The 15,157-nt window shown below is 35.4% G+C and overlaps 3 protein-coding genes and 1 non-coding gene across 5 annotated transcripts; 3 read left to right on the top strand and 1 right to left on the bottom strand.

The window, feature by feature from the left end:
• The first annotated feature begins 482 nt into the window (after nucleotides 1-482).
• LOC105216632 (60S ribosomal protein L3) lies at nucleotides 483-3,413 on the top strand. 2 transcript variants are annotated; one of them, XM_011191228.3, is made up of 6 exons: nucleotides 483-500; nucleotides 733-925; nucleotides 1,118-1,286; nucleotides 1,898-2,033; nucleotides 2,382-2,771; nucleotides 2,973-3,413. In XM_011191228.3, the coding sequence occupies exons 1-6, from the start codon at nucleotides 498-500 to the stop codon at nucleotides 3,324-3,326; spliced, it is 1,245 nt and encodes a 414-aa protein (XP_011189530.1). In that variant the 5' UTR covers nucleotides 483-497; the 3' UTR covers nucleotides 3,327-3,413. The 2 variants fall into 2 exon arrangements, with proteins under 2 accessions (XP_011189530.1, XP_011189531.1); XM_011191229.3 differs by lacking the exons at nucleotides 2,382-2,771; nucleotides 2,973-3,413 and having other exon boundaries at nucleotides 1,540-1,983.
• Nucleotides 970-1,050, top strand: LOC114804497 (small nucleolar RNA U43). Its single transcript, XR_003752682.1, has one exon. It is a non-coding gene; the product is annotated as a small nucleolar RNA U43 (small nucleolar RNA).
• Nucleotides 3,414-4,139: 726 nt separating the features above from the next.
• Nucleotides 4,140-7,119, bottom strand: LOC105216633 (HIG1 domain family member 1A, mitochondrial). The gene is made up of 3 exons (XM_011191231.3): nucleotides 6,866-7,119; nucleotides 4,947-5,136; nucleotides 4,140-4,655 (listed from the first exon to the last, which is right to left on the bottom strand). Exons 1-3 carry the CDS (start codon nucleotides 6,957-6,959, stop codon nucleotides 4,637-4,639), a joined length of 303 nt encoding a protein of 100 aa, XP_011189533.1. The 5' UTR covers nucleotides 6,960-7,119; the 3' UTR covers nucleotides 4,140-4,636.
• Nucleotides 7,120-7,605: 486 nt separating this feature from the next.
• LOC105216634 (ATP-dependent DNA helicase 2 subunit 1) lies at nucleotides 7,606-9,898 on the top strand. Its single transcript, XM_011191232.3, has 2 exons — nucleotides 7,606-8,417; nucleotides 8,471-9,898. The coding sequence occupies exons 1-2, from the start codon at nucleotides 7,736-7,738 to the stop codon at nucleotides 9,685-9,687; spliced, it is 1,899 nt and encodes a 632-aa protein (XP_011189534.2). The 5' UTR covers nucleotides 7,606-7,735; the 3' UTR covers nucleotides 9,688-9,898.
• Nucleotides 9,899-15,157: the final 5,259 nt, after the last annotated feature.

Genomic DNA, 15,157 nt, shown 5'->3' with positions numbered 1-15,157 from the left:
CATTCATGTGTAATTCAGCAATAAAATTATTTTACTTAAATTTTACACAATTTTTATAATTTTGTGTTTTTATATATCAGTGATTATCACTATTATAAAATTTCCAAGAAAATTCAAGATGAAGCAGAAAATTAGCCTTGACCTTTAAAAGGTATATGTGAACCTCGAGGTTTCAACATAATACTTTTTTATCCAAATTAATTTCTCCATTTATATTTTATATTCTTATATATAAGATATATATATATATCTTCTAAAATCAGAATTTTAAAATAATTATAATTAATATGAGTAAAAGAAAATACGACGAATCGGTCTACACGGTTAACAAGTTCACCAAGTTAGATGATAGATGTCGCTCTTCACTTAGTACTGTTCCTTTTTCATTTTAACAAACCGCATCTTGCTTCTATGATTTCCTTCGAATATGTCGATCGAACTTTCTTTCTGACATCGTCGCTCAAACCGAACAGAAGCGTCGAAAACTATTCTGAGAAATGGTAAATATTTCTAATTGCTGATTTTTAACATTGAAAAAGTGTTCGTTTTGTGTTTGCCTATACAAGTATCATCAATATCTTGGCTTTGAGTTTCAAATAAATAAATTTGAAATAATTTAAAAAGTAAATAAGATAATAACCTATAAAGATGTTTGCACACGTGGTTTTTAATTGATTCGAAGAATTTAATCGTGCATAAATATATTAACGTAATGTATCTTTATATTTTTAGTCTCATCGTAAATTCTCTGCGCCTCGCCATGGCTCTATGGCATTCTACCCCAAGAAGCGGTCATGCCGCCATCGTGGTAAGGTTAAGGCCTTCCCCAAGGATGATCCCAGCAAGCCAGTGCATTTAACATGCTTCATTGGTTACAAAGCTGGTATGACCCACGTTGTTCGCGAGGCCGACCGTCCTGGATCCAGTAAGTTTGAGATAATTCTTATTTTTAATAAGATTTCATTTTTCATGATGATAAAAAGTTAATAATTTATGGTTAGAACACAAATGATATCCATGATTATAATATAACTAGGGCGGACTGATTTCATATACCGCAAATATATTAAGTAGATTTGAAGAGCACGTGTTTCATGTCTCCTTTTCTGTTTTACAGAGATCAATAAGAAGGAGGTTGTTGAAGCCGTAACCGTTTTGGAAACTCCACCAATGATTGTTGTTGGTGCTGTCGGTTACATTGAAACTCCATATGGTCTCCGTGCTCTTGTCAACGTATGGGCACAGCATTTGTCTGAGGAATGCCGTCGTCGTTTCTACAAGAACTGGTATGTTAAGTTTCATTATAACCTCAATATTGATTTTTTTTAAAGTGGGATTAGATTACTTAAAAAAAAATGTTGGTTGCTTTTGCTTTAAATGATGATAGATGGTAACTGACTGCTTTGAAGATACAATATTGTACCATCCCTGTCTGCCTTCCTTCTGATCAAAGTTTAAAGAAATCAACATTTTTTTAATTTCTTAGTCATTGTTTGCTCCATATGAGAATATTACTAAAAGGATAATTTAAAACTAAAGTTCTTGGATCAGCTTGCTGAGAGAGCTTTTAAAATCTTTACAAGTCGTGTGAGCGCCATATTGTTTACCGAAAATTACATTCGGTTTTTGGTATACTGATATGTGTGGAATTTCGTGAGCACGGCATGGAAGAATCGATCTCCGCTCGCTCTTAATTGCGATGAGGTCGGCTTCCATTTTTCTTTTTTTTTGCCAGTCAAATTCACATTAGCAAAGAAGTTGAGTGTTGCGCCCACCCAATGGAGCTGAGAGCAAACTTTCCGGCTGCAAATTCGTTCCACTAAATGCACTGATTTACGGTGTCCATTGTAACTGCATTGATACACGTGTTTTATGAATGCAATCTGCTTCGATTCAGGTACAAATCAAAGAAGAAGGCTTTCACCAAAGCCAGCAAGAAATGGGAAGTTGATTTGGGCAAGAAGAGCATTGAAAATGACTTCCGCAAGATGCTTCGTTACTGCAAGGTCATCCGCGTTATTGCTCACTCACAGGTAATTATTAACAACAAATATTCATTATTACTAAAAATGCGCGACGTCCTTGGTTCATGGCGTCGGATGCACACTGCAATCTTCGGATGAATGAGTGCGTCTGATGTAGTGTTCCTAAAAGGCGGTCTTGCTGTGATGTTCAATGCACTGTTATATAACCGCAACGTCGCAGAACAAATTGCCCTTCGGGTGGCGATCCTTGATATATTCCACTAACTGTGCGTAGCCACTTAGGCGATTATCACACAGTTAAACCATATCACGGACAGTACCAATCCAAATTTTATAATACTTGTAACTTTTTTCGATATACAAGTTACTAATTTCCAATTTCTTTACTTCTATTAGATCCGTTTGATCAAGCAACGCCAAAAGAAAGCCCACATCATGGAAATCCAATTGAACGGTGGTTCCATTGAGGATAAGGTTAAATGGGTGCGTGAGAACTTGGAGAAACCAGTGCAAGTCAGCAATGTCTTCGGACAGGATGAGATGATTGATTGCGTTGGTGTTACCAAGGGTAAAGGTTTCAAGGGTGTCACTGCTCGTTGGCACACCAAGAAATTGCCACGCAAGACGCACAAGGGTCTGCGCAAGGTTGCTTGTATTGGAGCCTGGCATCCATCTCGTGTGTCCTTCACCGTCGCACGTGCCGGTCAAAAGGGCTACCATCACCGTACCGAAATCAACAAGAAGATCTACCGCATCGGTGCCGGAATCCACACCAAGGATGGCAAGGTAGGGCAAAATTTCCAATTAACTTGTGTTTTATTAGAAGACTGCATTGATGATAAACTCATAAAGTTCCGACATCAAACATAACTTTTTATTGATACCAAAATGATAATCAAATGATAGGACTGATTGCATAACACATTGGAGAATATGTGAACAAATGCCATAGATCGCCAACTAATTATAATCTTTTTAATATTACAGGTCATCAAGAACAACGCCTCCACCGAGTACGATTTGACCGATAAGAGCATTACACCCATGGGTGGTTTCCCCCATTATGGTGAGGTCACCAATGACTTCGTCATGCTCAAGGGTTGTTGCATTGGCTCCAAGAAGCGTGTGCTCACTCTTCGCAAGTCTTTGTTGAAGCACACCAAACGCTCTGCGTTGGAACAAATCAAACTCAAGTTCATCGACACATCGTCCAAGATGGGTCATGGTCGTTTCCAGACCCCAGCCGACAAATTGGCATTCATGGGTCCACTCAAGAAGGATCGCATCAAGGAGGAGGCTGCCGCCGCCGCTGGTGCTGCCGCTACATCGGCCACCGCATAAATGCAAATTTATGTTCGTTAATTGTATTAACACTAAACTAACCACATTGATTGTGGTATAAAGTAAAATAAATAGTAAAAACCAAAATATTTTTTTGATTTCATTATGTAAATGGTGGTCGAAATCACACTCCGTAAGTCGCGAGTTCGTTTCAGTGGAATTTTTAAGTAGTATTGGTTTCTTGCCTTTTCGCAGTGTAGATTATGACGAAGCAGATTTCGCAGCCATATATTTGATAATTGCTGCATATGTATTGCTCAAGGCGCACATTGTCGCGCTGTTGCTATGCTCGCTTCTCTAGTAATTTCCAACATGAGTCAGCGTTGACTTTACTGAATTGTTAATAAGCGACGGCGTGTTTCAGTGTTCGGTACTTTTTTAACTACTAACTGTATATCGATAAATTTTGTCAGAAAAGGTGAATTGAAATCGAAAATTTTTCATTTTCACAACAGCCAAATTTAAATTGATTTCTGCAGAAAATGTGTTCTTTTTTCACGAGGGGAACATGTGATTTCGAAAACAAAAAGTTTAAAATATATGAAATTTGTGTACTCATTAGAGGGAAATTAATTTTAATAATGTGATTTATACTTTTATAAATGATTTTCAAACTTTATGTTATCCAATTTAATATTGTGGATAGAAATACAAAAATATCATCGCTAGTTTCTTTCTTGACCATTGTGTAATAATTCACTGTAAACGTCTACATCACATTGACTCTATGATCGCTGAACAAATTCATCACACCAAGTCGTACTCTTAAACATATACATATGTAGTTTCACACATGACAATAAACACGCTGCATTTATCAATTATTTTCTCATTTATTTTTTATTATTTTTATTTTTTGTTTAAATTTAACTTAAATAATCATACATAAAAATAAGCGTTTGTTTATAACGTTTAACGTAAAATTTGTGTATCTTGTTTTTGCTTGTTTGTTTATAAATAGTTCATTTCAACATTACAAAACTACAATATTAGCTATTTAGCGTCTCTGTTCATAAAACATTTATAACCATTAGTTTGCATATCACAGGCAATAGAATGCCGTCATTATAAGTCAAGTGATTTCATCATAACCAACTTTTTTTATCCTTAAACTGTAGTATTTATCATATATCGTATTATTATGCTAAACATTATGTATGAAAATATGTATGTTATGTTATGTAATAGTTATAAGTATGAGTTGCAGCTCTTAACGAGGATTTCAGTTTGGTAAGAATTTGTAGCAAAACTTTGATGCACACATTTAGCTTGTTAACGTGTATGTATACGTACAAGTAGATGTATTATTTTTATTGGGACTGTTTCGCACTGAAATAAAAAAAATGAGACAAGAAAACAAATAAAATTAAAAAAATGAATAAACATAAAGTAAAAATTGTATAAGTGACTAAAACTGAGTTACATAATATATTAAACAAAAGCAAGTTTCGTAAATTGATTTACAATTTTTTATCAATATGAAAATTGTAATTGAGTTTCATTTCAAAATTTACATTACTTGTGCTCTTACTTATGATAACAACCAATTATTATAATTTATTAAAACAAATACTAATCTCTACATAATTCTTATAGACAATAATTATCAATTGTCATTACTTTTCTTTGGGTGTTTTGTTGAATAAATATTCATTGGCCATGCTATAGCCGAGACCCAGCGTCAGCGCGCCGACAACGGTTCCCTGCGCCGCAACACGCAGTTGCATTAAGAAAACACTTGTGCTCATTGTGCCACGGTTCTTATATTTGTAAGCGCCAATAACGCCAGCAGCGACGAAACCAGCCAAACCTGCCAAATGAATTCATGGAAAACAGTTGTTAATCAGAAATAAGTGCAGTAATTATATGATGTAATTGGCAAATGCAATGTATGTAAGAGTTTTATAAAAAAAAAAAAAAACAGCTGTGAAGATAAACAAGTTTTCAAATGGAAGCGCTTTGATTTCGTGGAAATTTTCATAGTTGTTTTTCGCATTCTTTTGTCAATGATATGTTATAACGCTAAAAAAAGATAATATATCTATGTATTTATGCGCTTTTCATAATATTTTTCCATTAACAGCTTGTTTGCGCGCTAATTAAGCTAACATATCCCCACTAGAACCTACCATAAGTAGATAGAGGTGGGCAGTGAGGCAATGTGTCTACACGTGCACTTTAAAATTAAATCATATGTCTATAAATTCTGTCGCAACAGTGAAATTACTTTTAATCTACAATTTTCGTGCTCAATCCAAAGCAAATTTTAGTAAAAGAGAGACTGCTACGAAAACAAAGCAGTCCAAGAATCAAGTAATTTGTGCTCTCAAACATTTTATTAATACAATTTGATGGACACTCACACATAGCTGAGCGATTTCGTCAAATTGTCGTTTGAGTATTTCTAACCAGTCCGTCTTCACTATAAACATATTCACACATACATTTAGAGACACTCTCTATAAATGCGATCATGTGGCGTTAAGAAATTTTCAAAAAAAAAAAAAAAAAATTTATTTCCATGTAAATTTGTAACCATCCTTTCCTGTTGCAGCGTGAATTATTCACACATTTTAAAAATATATGAAATTTCTATGAGGATATATGTATACTGTATATTTGAATTGAATATTAGGGCTCCCTATAAAAAAGCAAGTGAATTGCTAATCATTCAAGCACTAGTTTCCTACGTGCTTACGCAAATTATTATAAAAAATAGAAGAAGTGACAAAACGATAAGAAGCAGACAACATAAATATGATTGCCTAGCAACAATTGCAAATTTTTATAAACTTTTTAAAAGTGGTATTAAAAGATCAAATGATATTGTTTATGAGTGCATATTGAATAGCAATGCACTTTTATTGAGAATTTATATGTATTAATACTTACTCTAACACGAGCAAGAGTATTACATCATCATTATGAATTTTTGCGAATTTAGAAGGCGATTAAATAAATATTAATCGTGTTATATATATATATACATATATATAATTTAATGGATGACCAATATGAATTTAAACATTGTTATAAACGATATAAACACTTTAAAAAGGAAATTAAATCAAATGAAAAACCTCAAACAAATGCATTTTTGATCGTCGATATACAATGAATGATCGGAGTGGCGCGCAAGTAAAGAGAGCACATTATTCTGCTTAAAAAATATTGCAATTAGATAGGAAGTACATATATTATGTATGTATGTTTTGAATTAAATATTTAGCAATAGAATAGTAATTAAACAAACGCACACACATTCCTACATTTATTGTTGTGTAATATAAAAAATAACATATATGCTGCGGGCGTTCTCTGACGGGTGTATGACACAAAGTATGGCCAAGGTCAAGTTCACGCATGTCACATCCTCTACTTCCTATTAATATGAATTAAGAATACAATTCTTCAAATCCACTAAAGAAATCTTCTTGATGTCATGTCAAATAGTGCGCACACACAGTCGTCGTGGCAGGTAATAGCGTATGTAGCATAACTACAATTAATTATATAAAACATTCAGGCTTTCCACGTACCAATAATCATGAAGGGTGAATCCTTTATTTTTCTGGACAGTTTACCACCTTGGCTTTCGTCGCGTGCATCCTCAAAATACGACTTGGTACTCATTTTTATTTAGTATTTGTGTTTTTAAAAAAAAATTACACAGCAAATTTATTTAGCAAAGATTTTGCTTTTTCGCACACTTTTCACTTTTCAGATGTTTCGAACTTTCTCGCTGACTGAACGATTACTGCTCTTGACGACGGTCGATTAACAATTGAATTGAATGCAAATGGTGGTTATTTATATGTATCGAAGTATTTTGTTAGAGGTGGAAAACAATTCTTCATTATATATTTCATACATAATTCATACTAAGGAACATTTTTTATTACAAATATAAAAATAAAAGAAACTACAAAATAATAGACAAACAAATATTACAAATTAACAGCCGTTAAGTAAAAATAAAACTACTTATCGATTTGTTATTTGCAATCTTGATAACCGAGTTCGTTATTTCACAATGTTGCCATTAAACTTTTATTTCAAATTGGGAAAGTTGATTTTAAATTTTTTTAATCGATGATAATTCTTAACAGTGCTGAAATCAGAGAAATCTCTAAAGTTAAAGGTGGCTTATAATTTTAAACTTGAAGCAACTCCTTTTACGATGTCTATACATATAGTTTATATGTTTCTCATGCACTGGATCCAGAAAAAAATATTTAAAATCATAGTAATCGATTTTTCCGATATTTTGTGAAATTCTCTTCACTGTAAATATAGTCATCGAAAGAACCGGCTGTTTTCCTTTTGGTCGATAAATTCACACTTTGTTTCAAATTATTTCACAACAATCAACATAAAATTATTAACAAGTTTACAAATCCACAGAGCCAATGGCTAGTTGCAGTACAAATGTTGATTGGAATCCGAATTTCGATGTTTTAATTAGTGACAGTGAGGATGATGACGATCAGGCCAAACCGAATTACAAAGGGCGGGAGGCGCTCATATTTGTGGTGGACGCTAATCTCTATGAAGAATATGAGAGATTTTCAGAGGCTTTGGATATTGTGCGCAAAGCTTTAATATCTGGATTGCTAGTAAACAGTAACGATTTAATTGGTATTGTGTTTGCAAATACAGAAATGAATCCTGATCCTTACGAAGCCAGAAGTTTGGACAATATAGTTGTGCCACAAAATTGCGCGGTCTTCTTACCGCTCCGAGAACTATCCAAATCAATAGTAGAACATTACCTACGATTTATGGAAACTGCTGAACAGGAATTTGGCGTAAACTATGGGATCGCAGGAAATGGTGGTGCTGCTGATTTTTCTGTTATGTTACGTTTGTCCATAAATTTGTTTGAAAATGCCGGTTATAATCTGGTTTCATCCACATTGGTTTACCTTACTGATAAAGCGACACCTCATCCGGTTAATTCAAATTTGTATCAAAGGGCCTTACAAAAAGCTAAAGATCTGGAAGGCAAAGAAATTGAATTTCAAGTGATACCTATGATTGATGAATTCGATTATGAGCCGTTTTACAAAGAATTTCTAACGCTGGTTGAAGGTTTGTTAGTAAATTATTTTGAAATCTCATTTCTGACGAACAATTTATTACAGATGGAAATATTGCTGATTTTGAACCAAGAAACCCTGAAGAATTGCGTACATTGTTGTCTGATCGCAAATTGCGTCAAAACGTATTAAGACGATCCTTGGGCCATTTCAAGCTATCGTTGGGTCCAGATTTGGCGTTATCAGCGCTCTATTATAAATATTTCAAAGCTCGTTTCATGCCACGTAAAGTGCGACTACTTCGTAAGGATAATTCAATCGTACAGCAAAAGCGTGTTATTATGGTGCGTAAGCAATCTGAAGAAACTATGGATATTGTTGAAGAGCATCAAGTTAAACAAAGCGGTGGGTGGTACGAGATTAATCTAGGTGCCATGCCTATACGCATTACCCCTGAGCAAATAAATCGCGTGCGAAATCTACATGCACCGGGCATGATGTTACTCGGTTTTAAACCGATTTCCGAGTTGCCAGAAAACTGGTATTATAAACCGCAAAACTTTATGTATCCCAATGAAAAGGGTGTCAGTGGATCGAAACGTCTATTTCGTGCACTTTGGGAACGATGTTTGGAGCGCAATAAAATGGCTATTTGCTTATTTATGCGTAAGCGTAAATCAATTCCACGTTATGTTGCTTTAATTCCCGTTGACGGTGCTGCTGCCGCGGATGATACATCAAAACCGCTATTATATGGCGATGGATTTAAGATAGTATATCTGCCTTTTGCCAAACATATACGTAATATAGATTTTGAAAATTGGAATAGCATGCAGAATGAGTCGCCTGAAGAAGGCGTGAAAGCTTTTGAAAAAGTTGTCAGTAAATTACGTACAACATTCCAGCCGAATGTTCTTGTTGATCCAACAGTGGAGGCATTGCAGTCTAATATACTGGCTTTGGCGTTGAATATAAAAACTGACAATGCCGGTCTTAGTGGCATGCCGGATGCCAAGCGACAGGATGAGCGCATTGCAAAAATCATACCTCGCTTAAATGAAATATTCGGTGATGATGTCGAGGTAGCGAAAAAGCGTGCGGGCTCTGATGCTTCCGGTGCAAGTGCTCCCAAAGTACCTAAAGCGGATACGGATAGTTTGAAGCAACTTAACTATGTGCAGCAGTTGGTCAATAATGACACGTTGGGTGGTTGTACGGTTGCTCAACTCCGTGATATTTTGAAAACACATTTTGATGTGCAGGTTCCTTCAAAAATGAACAAACAGGATTTGATTGCTCGAGTCAAGGAACTAATTGTTTGATATTTGTCAATTTTTTTTTGGATTTTGAAAATGCCTATTCCACGTAATTTTTTTCAAAAATATTTATTTATAAACACATGTATAAAGAAGTTAAGATTTTTCTAAAGTTGCCTTTTTTATTATACTCGTACATTAATATGTATGAATGTATATGTAATAAAATATCATAAAAAAAATAGTTCAATATTATTGCTAAACCATTTCAAAGATATGTAAACCTATTTATAATTTTCATATGTAAACCTATTTATAATTTTCCGCTTCATTCTTGTTCTAATTTAGCTAAGTACGAGGTCGAGTACCCAAGACAATCGGTTCTTAGTGTGTAAATAGAACGAACCCCAGTCTGGGCAAGGACTGTCAAATTGGCAGCATTCCTCAAAATTAGTTGGAGAATGTTTTATGCCACTACCACAACAACAATAGTGGTAAGAAATAAGACTAATTTTAATTTTTTGAGAAAAATATTTCTTAATCCTCTACATTAATATTTTGGCCTTCAAATAGGCCCTATTCGATATTTAGTACTAATGCCAGCGCTTCTTCCAATCGCCGAAACACTTCTCAAACTTGATTTTTGGTATAGCCTTTGGCTCTTCAAACCAGTGAAATTCCCGTTATTTTTTAAACCCCTGAATATATGTCTGTCCAAGACTGTCAACTCGGAAGAAACACCTTAAAATTATTTTCCTAGTATTATAATATATTGAACGAGATACTTCTCTGAGCGAATTTTTGAGAGCGAGATGGCAACATTTTCACTACAGTCAGTTCTCAGATTCAGAAATGCGAAATTTATGATAATGACCTCATCTATGAGCGGCGATACCTGAAGAAACTTGTGTTAGTTGATATTCTCAATGCGCTGTGACTCATCGACTCCTTACAGGCCATTTGTATTTGTATCCGATCTAAGACCGGTATATGTTTACTACAACAAAAAAGCTATGTTTATACTTTATTGGATGATCGAATCACCGCAAACCTGACGTACTAGACACCTAGAAAACCATCAACTTTGAACAAAGTTCATGTGAACCCTTTCAACAACTAAAAATGTGCACATCGCCGAATCGCCAGTCTCAGTTTCACCTTCAAACATTCACGTCCGACAATGCTATGTAACCTTCAACGAACTTCTCCCATTGAGACCCCCTGTAAACATGTACTTACTAATGATGGTCATCACAAATGAAACGCGGCACCTGCCACAAGTACTCCACTTGAAAAAGGTGAAAGGCGGCTCCATTGCGTTTTATGAGTGTGGCTCTTTTCACTTTTTGAGCACTTTCATGAGCATAACCCAAAGTGCGGTGCAGCGAGCGTGCCGAGTGCATTGCAACACTGACCACGCACTACGGACGTACTTTAAGTCAAACATGATTCGAAATAAAAAGTATAAAAATAGAGTACTATACATAAGTAAATGCGATAAAAATGGGGTTACTCGATGGGAGGGTCGAATAAACATTAAGTGCATTATTGCGCGGAGGCACGTTGATGGGGCGTTGCTGTTGCGAAGGATGGTGTGCGCTTATTATACCCATAAATCTACACACATACATATTCGTCTATATGTAGGAAATGTTCTACTTTTTTCTTTGCACAAAATTGTGATTGAAAAAACGACCGTAGTTCAATATTAATGATCCTTTTCGTAATACTTTGTGTTGTCACATGAATGTTATCGTAACACATATGTGGCACCTCAGAAAATAAATCATTTCAAACAAACTCACACTTAATACCTTGTAGAAATAAACTTGGTGTTTTACAGCGTTCTGATTCGGATGTTTAAAGCATTTTGAATTTAAGAAATATTGGTGACTATCTTCTCTTCATTCTTCCTTTTTATTAATTGCACTATTTTAGTTTCTTTAAATAATATTTCCAGGGGGTGATAAGTTTTCGGACCATAGGATGTTGACTTCGTCCATGCTTCTGCACCATAAAGCAGAACGAGAATGATGCGAGACTTGTAGGTTGTAGGAGGACTGTTTGGTTTTTGCTCGTCGAGAGAGGTCTTTACTTTTCAAAGCCTATTCAGACCACAGTAGCACCTGTTGGCAAGGGCGATTCTGAGTAGGAGATCAAGGCTCACATTGTTGTTTGTGTTAATGCTGGTTCCCAGGTAGACGAAATTATCTACAACTTCAAAGTTATGTCTGTCAACAGTGACGAGGGGGGCTAATACGCGAATGCGCTGACTGTTCGTTTGATGGAAGGAGATATTTGGTTTTGTTCTCATTCACTATCAGACCCATACGTTTCGTTTCCTTATCCAGTCTGGAAAAGTAAGAATTAACGGTGCCGTTGTTAAGTCCAATAATATCGATATCAACCGCGTACGTTAGCAGTAGAGATATACTCTCTACTCTCAGAAGATTGTACCCTCTATTTTTAGCTCTGCGGAGAGGTCCTTCCCCATTCTGTCGGAACTTTTGATCACAGCCGTACTAGTTTTGCGGGAATGCCAAATTCAGACATAGCGGCACAGAATCAGCTTCTTTCATGATATCGAAGGCAGCTTTAAGATATGTTATATGTGTCGAACTTTTTCACGGATAACGTCAGGGACATTCAAATGACGATATATTTGATAAAACAAACTTATATGTGGGGATCAGTTCATAAAATTATCTATGGGCGTCGTACCGTACATTTTCGTCGGTGATGAGCTGAAGAATTTCTCGGACAAAATTCAACAGCGACTAGATATCTGGTTTAACAATTACCATGACAATAGATGGACGAGACAAATTTATAAAATTTTTTGGACCGTTCGCCTGCTCTGGAAACGTTTGTCTTTCTTATTGCAACTTCGTCTACATTTTTCAACTCACAATTTCCTCGTTCTAACGAATGCTACCGACTAACTTTAATATGAAAATTTTAAGTAATAAGAGATATTTCAATGAAAACAGGATCAAAGAACTCATAACATCTAGAAGCGTATTACCAAAAATTAAATTATACAGTATTTTCCATACAAATAAGTACATACAGGTATATTAATATCACAATAATATTTTAAATCCTAATAAAAGCTTCAAGGTAAAACTTACAAATAATGAAGAGTCAAATATGGATCCCAAGGTCTATCTTTATAAATGCGAACAAAAAGCCTATTTTCCTCTCAAAAGTATCTTCCAATAATTGGAAACATTGTCATAAATGTAGCTATTCACACTGATAAGCCAAGTAAACAACACGAATTCATTATGAAACCGTAAAGAAAAGAAACAATAGTAACAACAACTACACAATTTAGCTAAACAAATTAAAGCGCCTGCCACAGGTGAGTCACAGCGCCTGCAAAGGAGAGATATGTGGCAAATTGCGAAATTTATATGAGAATTAAAATATTTTCTATGTAGCGGCAAGCTTCACACATACACACTTACACATATACATATGCATAAACATAAAATGTAAACAATGAAGCCAGTCTTCTCTTCTATACTTGCCTGACAACTCATGGACGCAAGATTTGGTTGCATATTTACGAGCGTAGTCGAAAAGAAGCCGTAGCGAGCAGCAGGAACACCAGCAGGTGTCATCTAAATGGAAAACTCTATGTATCTCTATGTATGTATATGCGTATGTGTGTGTAAGAATGAACGACCGGAAGGTGCAGTAAGAGCGTAGAGAGTGTATGAAATTAAGGACTTAAGGCGATGATGTCACAAAAACAAACAAGAACAAGTAAGGAAGGGCTAAGTTCGGGTGTAACCGATATATTTTATACTCTCTGTTATACACAATTTGACCCACATATGCGTCATATATATTGTATAAAGTCCATTGAAAGTTGGAAATCCTAATATTAGGTTAGAAGCACCGAGGTCCTCATGTTATAAATCTTCACTAGTGCTTACTTTATGTATTATAAAATAAACGATTCAGATCGTCTTCAAAGATCTGGTATATATTACCAAACCAAGTTTCATTGAAATCGGTCGAGTAGTTCCTGAGATATGGTTTTTGACCCATAAGTGGGCGATGCCACGCCCATTTTCCATTTTGTAAAAAAATCTTATGCCATTTCTTAAGTGAAATTTAGTGTTTCTGGCGTTTTTCGTTAGTGAGTTAACCCACTTTTAGTAGTTTTCAACATAACCTTTGTATGGGAAGTGGGCGTGGTTATTATCCGATTTCCTCCAATTTTGGACTGTATAAGGTAGTACCTAAAAGAAATCACTCTAGTAAGTTTCCTTGACATAGCTTTAGTAATTTGCGAGATATGTACAAAAAACTTAGTAGGGGGCGGGGCCACGCCCACTTCCCCAAAAAAATTACATCCACATATGCCCCTTCATAGTGCGATCCTTCATACCAAATTTTACTTCCATAGCTTTATTTATAGCTTAGTTATTGCACTTTAAGTGTTTTCGGTTTTCGCCATTTTGTGGGCGTGGAAGTGGTCCGATTACGCCCATTTTCGAACTTAACCTTCTTATGGTGCCAAGAAATACGTCTTCCAAGTTTCATCAAGATATCCCAATTTTTACTCAAGTTACAGCTTGCACGGACGGACGGACAGACAGACTTCCGGATTTGAACTTTTCTCGTCACCCTGATCATTTTTTTATATAACCCTATATATAACTCGTTTAGTTTTAGGACTTACAGCCAACCGTTATAAAAAAAATTGAAAATGTCCATCATCCATATAATACATATATGTATATATATATACTTGGATTATTAATAGTACACAAGCGTGTATATATGTATATACATATATATATTTCTGCTATTTTTATATTTACGTTTGTTCGCATACAATTTTGTTTTACCAAAAAGTGAAAGGAAATTGATGTTGAACTGTTTGTTGTTATTATTCTTGGTGCTGCTATAGGTTCCCTGCAAAAATATTCACATCACTCCACTTACTCATATGCATATACAAGTAATACACTCGAGTGCCCCTCAACTGACACTAAATATACTGAACCAGAAGCTCTGCTCTTTCAACTTCATTCTGTTCATACACCGAGCATCTTGCTCCGTTTGTTTGACCTCTTACCACGGCAAGTGCTACATAAATATGTACATATGTACAGTTGTTGCCTCGCCATGGTAACTATGGAGAAGCACTTTAAAATTTGCATTGCAAGTGGTGCGTGTAAAAGGTGCGCATGTGTTTCTGCTTCACAGCAGCGGTAACTGTATGTATATATATATTACATAAAGTAACGAAGGGTCTGTAAAATCTATACAGTATGTACGAAAAGTGCTGCTGGCATTTGAGTAGAGTGACCGAATTAATTTCTTTCGCTTCAAGGCAGTTTTGCAGCACACACAGTTGAGCCACGTTTCAACATGTTGTGAAAATCGTCACGTTGTTATCTTCTTTAGTCTTTTATTCGATATTTTAAACAACATGAGTTGTCTTATAACTTTCAGTTACCGGCCCCACGGAAATCCGCCAGTCTTCGAAGGATTTCAAGATACTGCTGTAATTTCA

Source organism: Zeugodacus cucurbitae, chromosome 2 (genome assembly GCF_028554725.1).
Source record: "Zeugodacus cucurbitae isolate PBARC_wt_2022May chromosome 2, idZeuCucr1.2, whole genome shotgun sequence".
Classification (NCBI taxonomy): Eukaryota; Metazoa; Arthropoda; class Insecta; order Diptera; family Tephritidae; genus Zeugodacus; species Zeugodacus cucurbitae.
This window is presented reverse-complemented; position numbering and strand designations above follow the sequence as displayed.

Excerpts from the sequence above, each read along its gene's own strand:
- LOC105216633 (XM_011191231.3), bottom strand. The coding sequence starts at position 6,959 with ATGAGTACCAAGTCGTATTTTGAGGATGCACGCGACGAAAGCCAAGGT. Across the intron at positions 5,137-6,865 it reads TTCACCCTTCATGATTATTG|GTTTGGCTGGTTTCGTCGCT; the intron begins GTACGTGGAAAG and ends TTCATTTGGCAG.
- LOC105216634 (XM_011191232.3), top strand. The coding sequence starts at position 7,736 with ATGGCTAGTTGCAGTACAAATGTTGATTGGAATCCGAATTTCGATGTT. Across the intron at positions 8,418-8,470 it reads ATTTCTAACGCTGGTTGAAG|ATGGAAATATTGCTGATTTT; the intron begins GTTTGTTAGTAA and ends AATTTATTACAG.
- LOC105216632 (XM_011191228.3), top strand. Across the intron at positions 926-1,117 it reads GGCCGACCGTCCTGGATCCA|AGATCAATAAGAAGGAGGTT; the intron begins GTAAGTTTGAGA and ends TCTGTTTTACAG. Across the intron at positions 2,034-2,381 it reads GCGTTATTGCTCACTCACAG|ATCCGTTTGATCAAGCAACG; the intron begins GTAATTATTAAC and ends TACTTCTATTAG.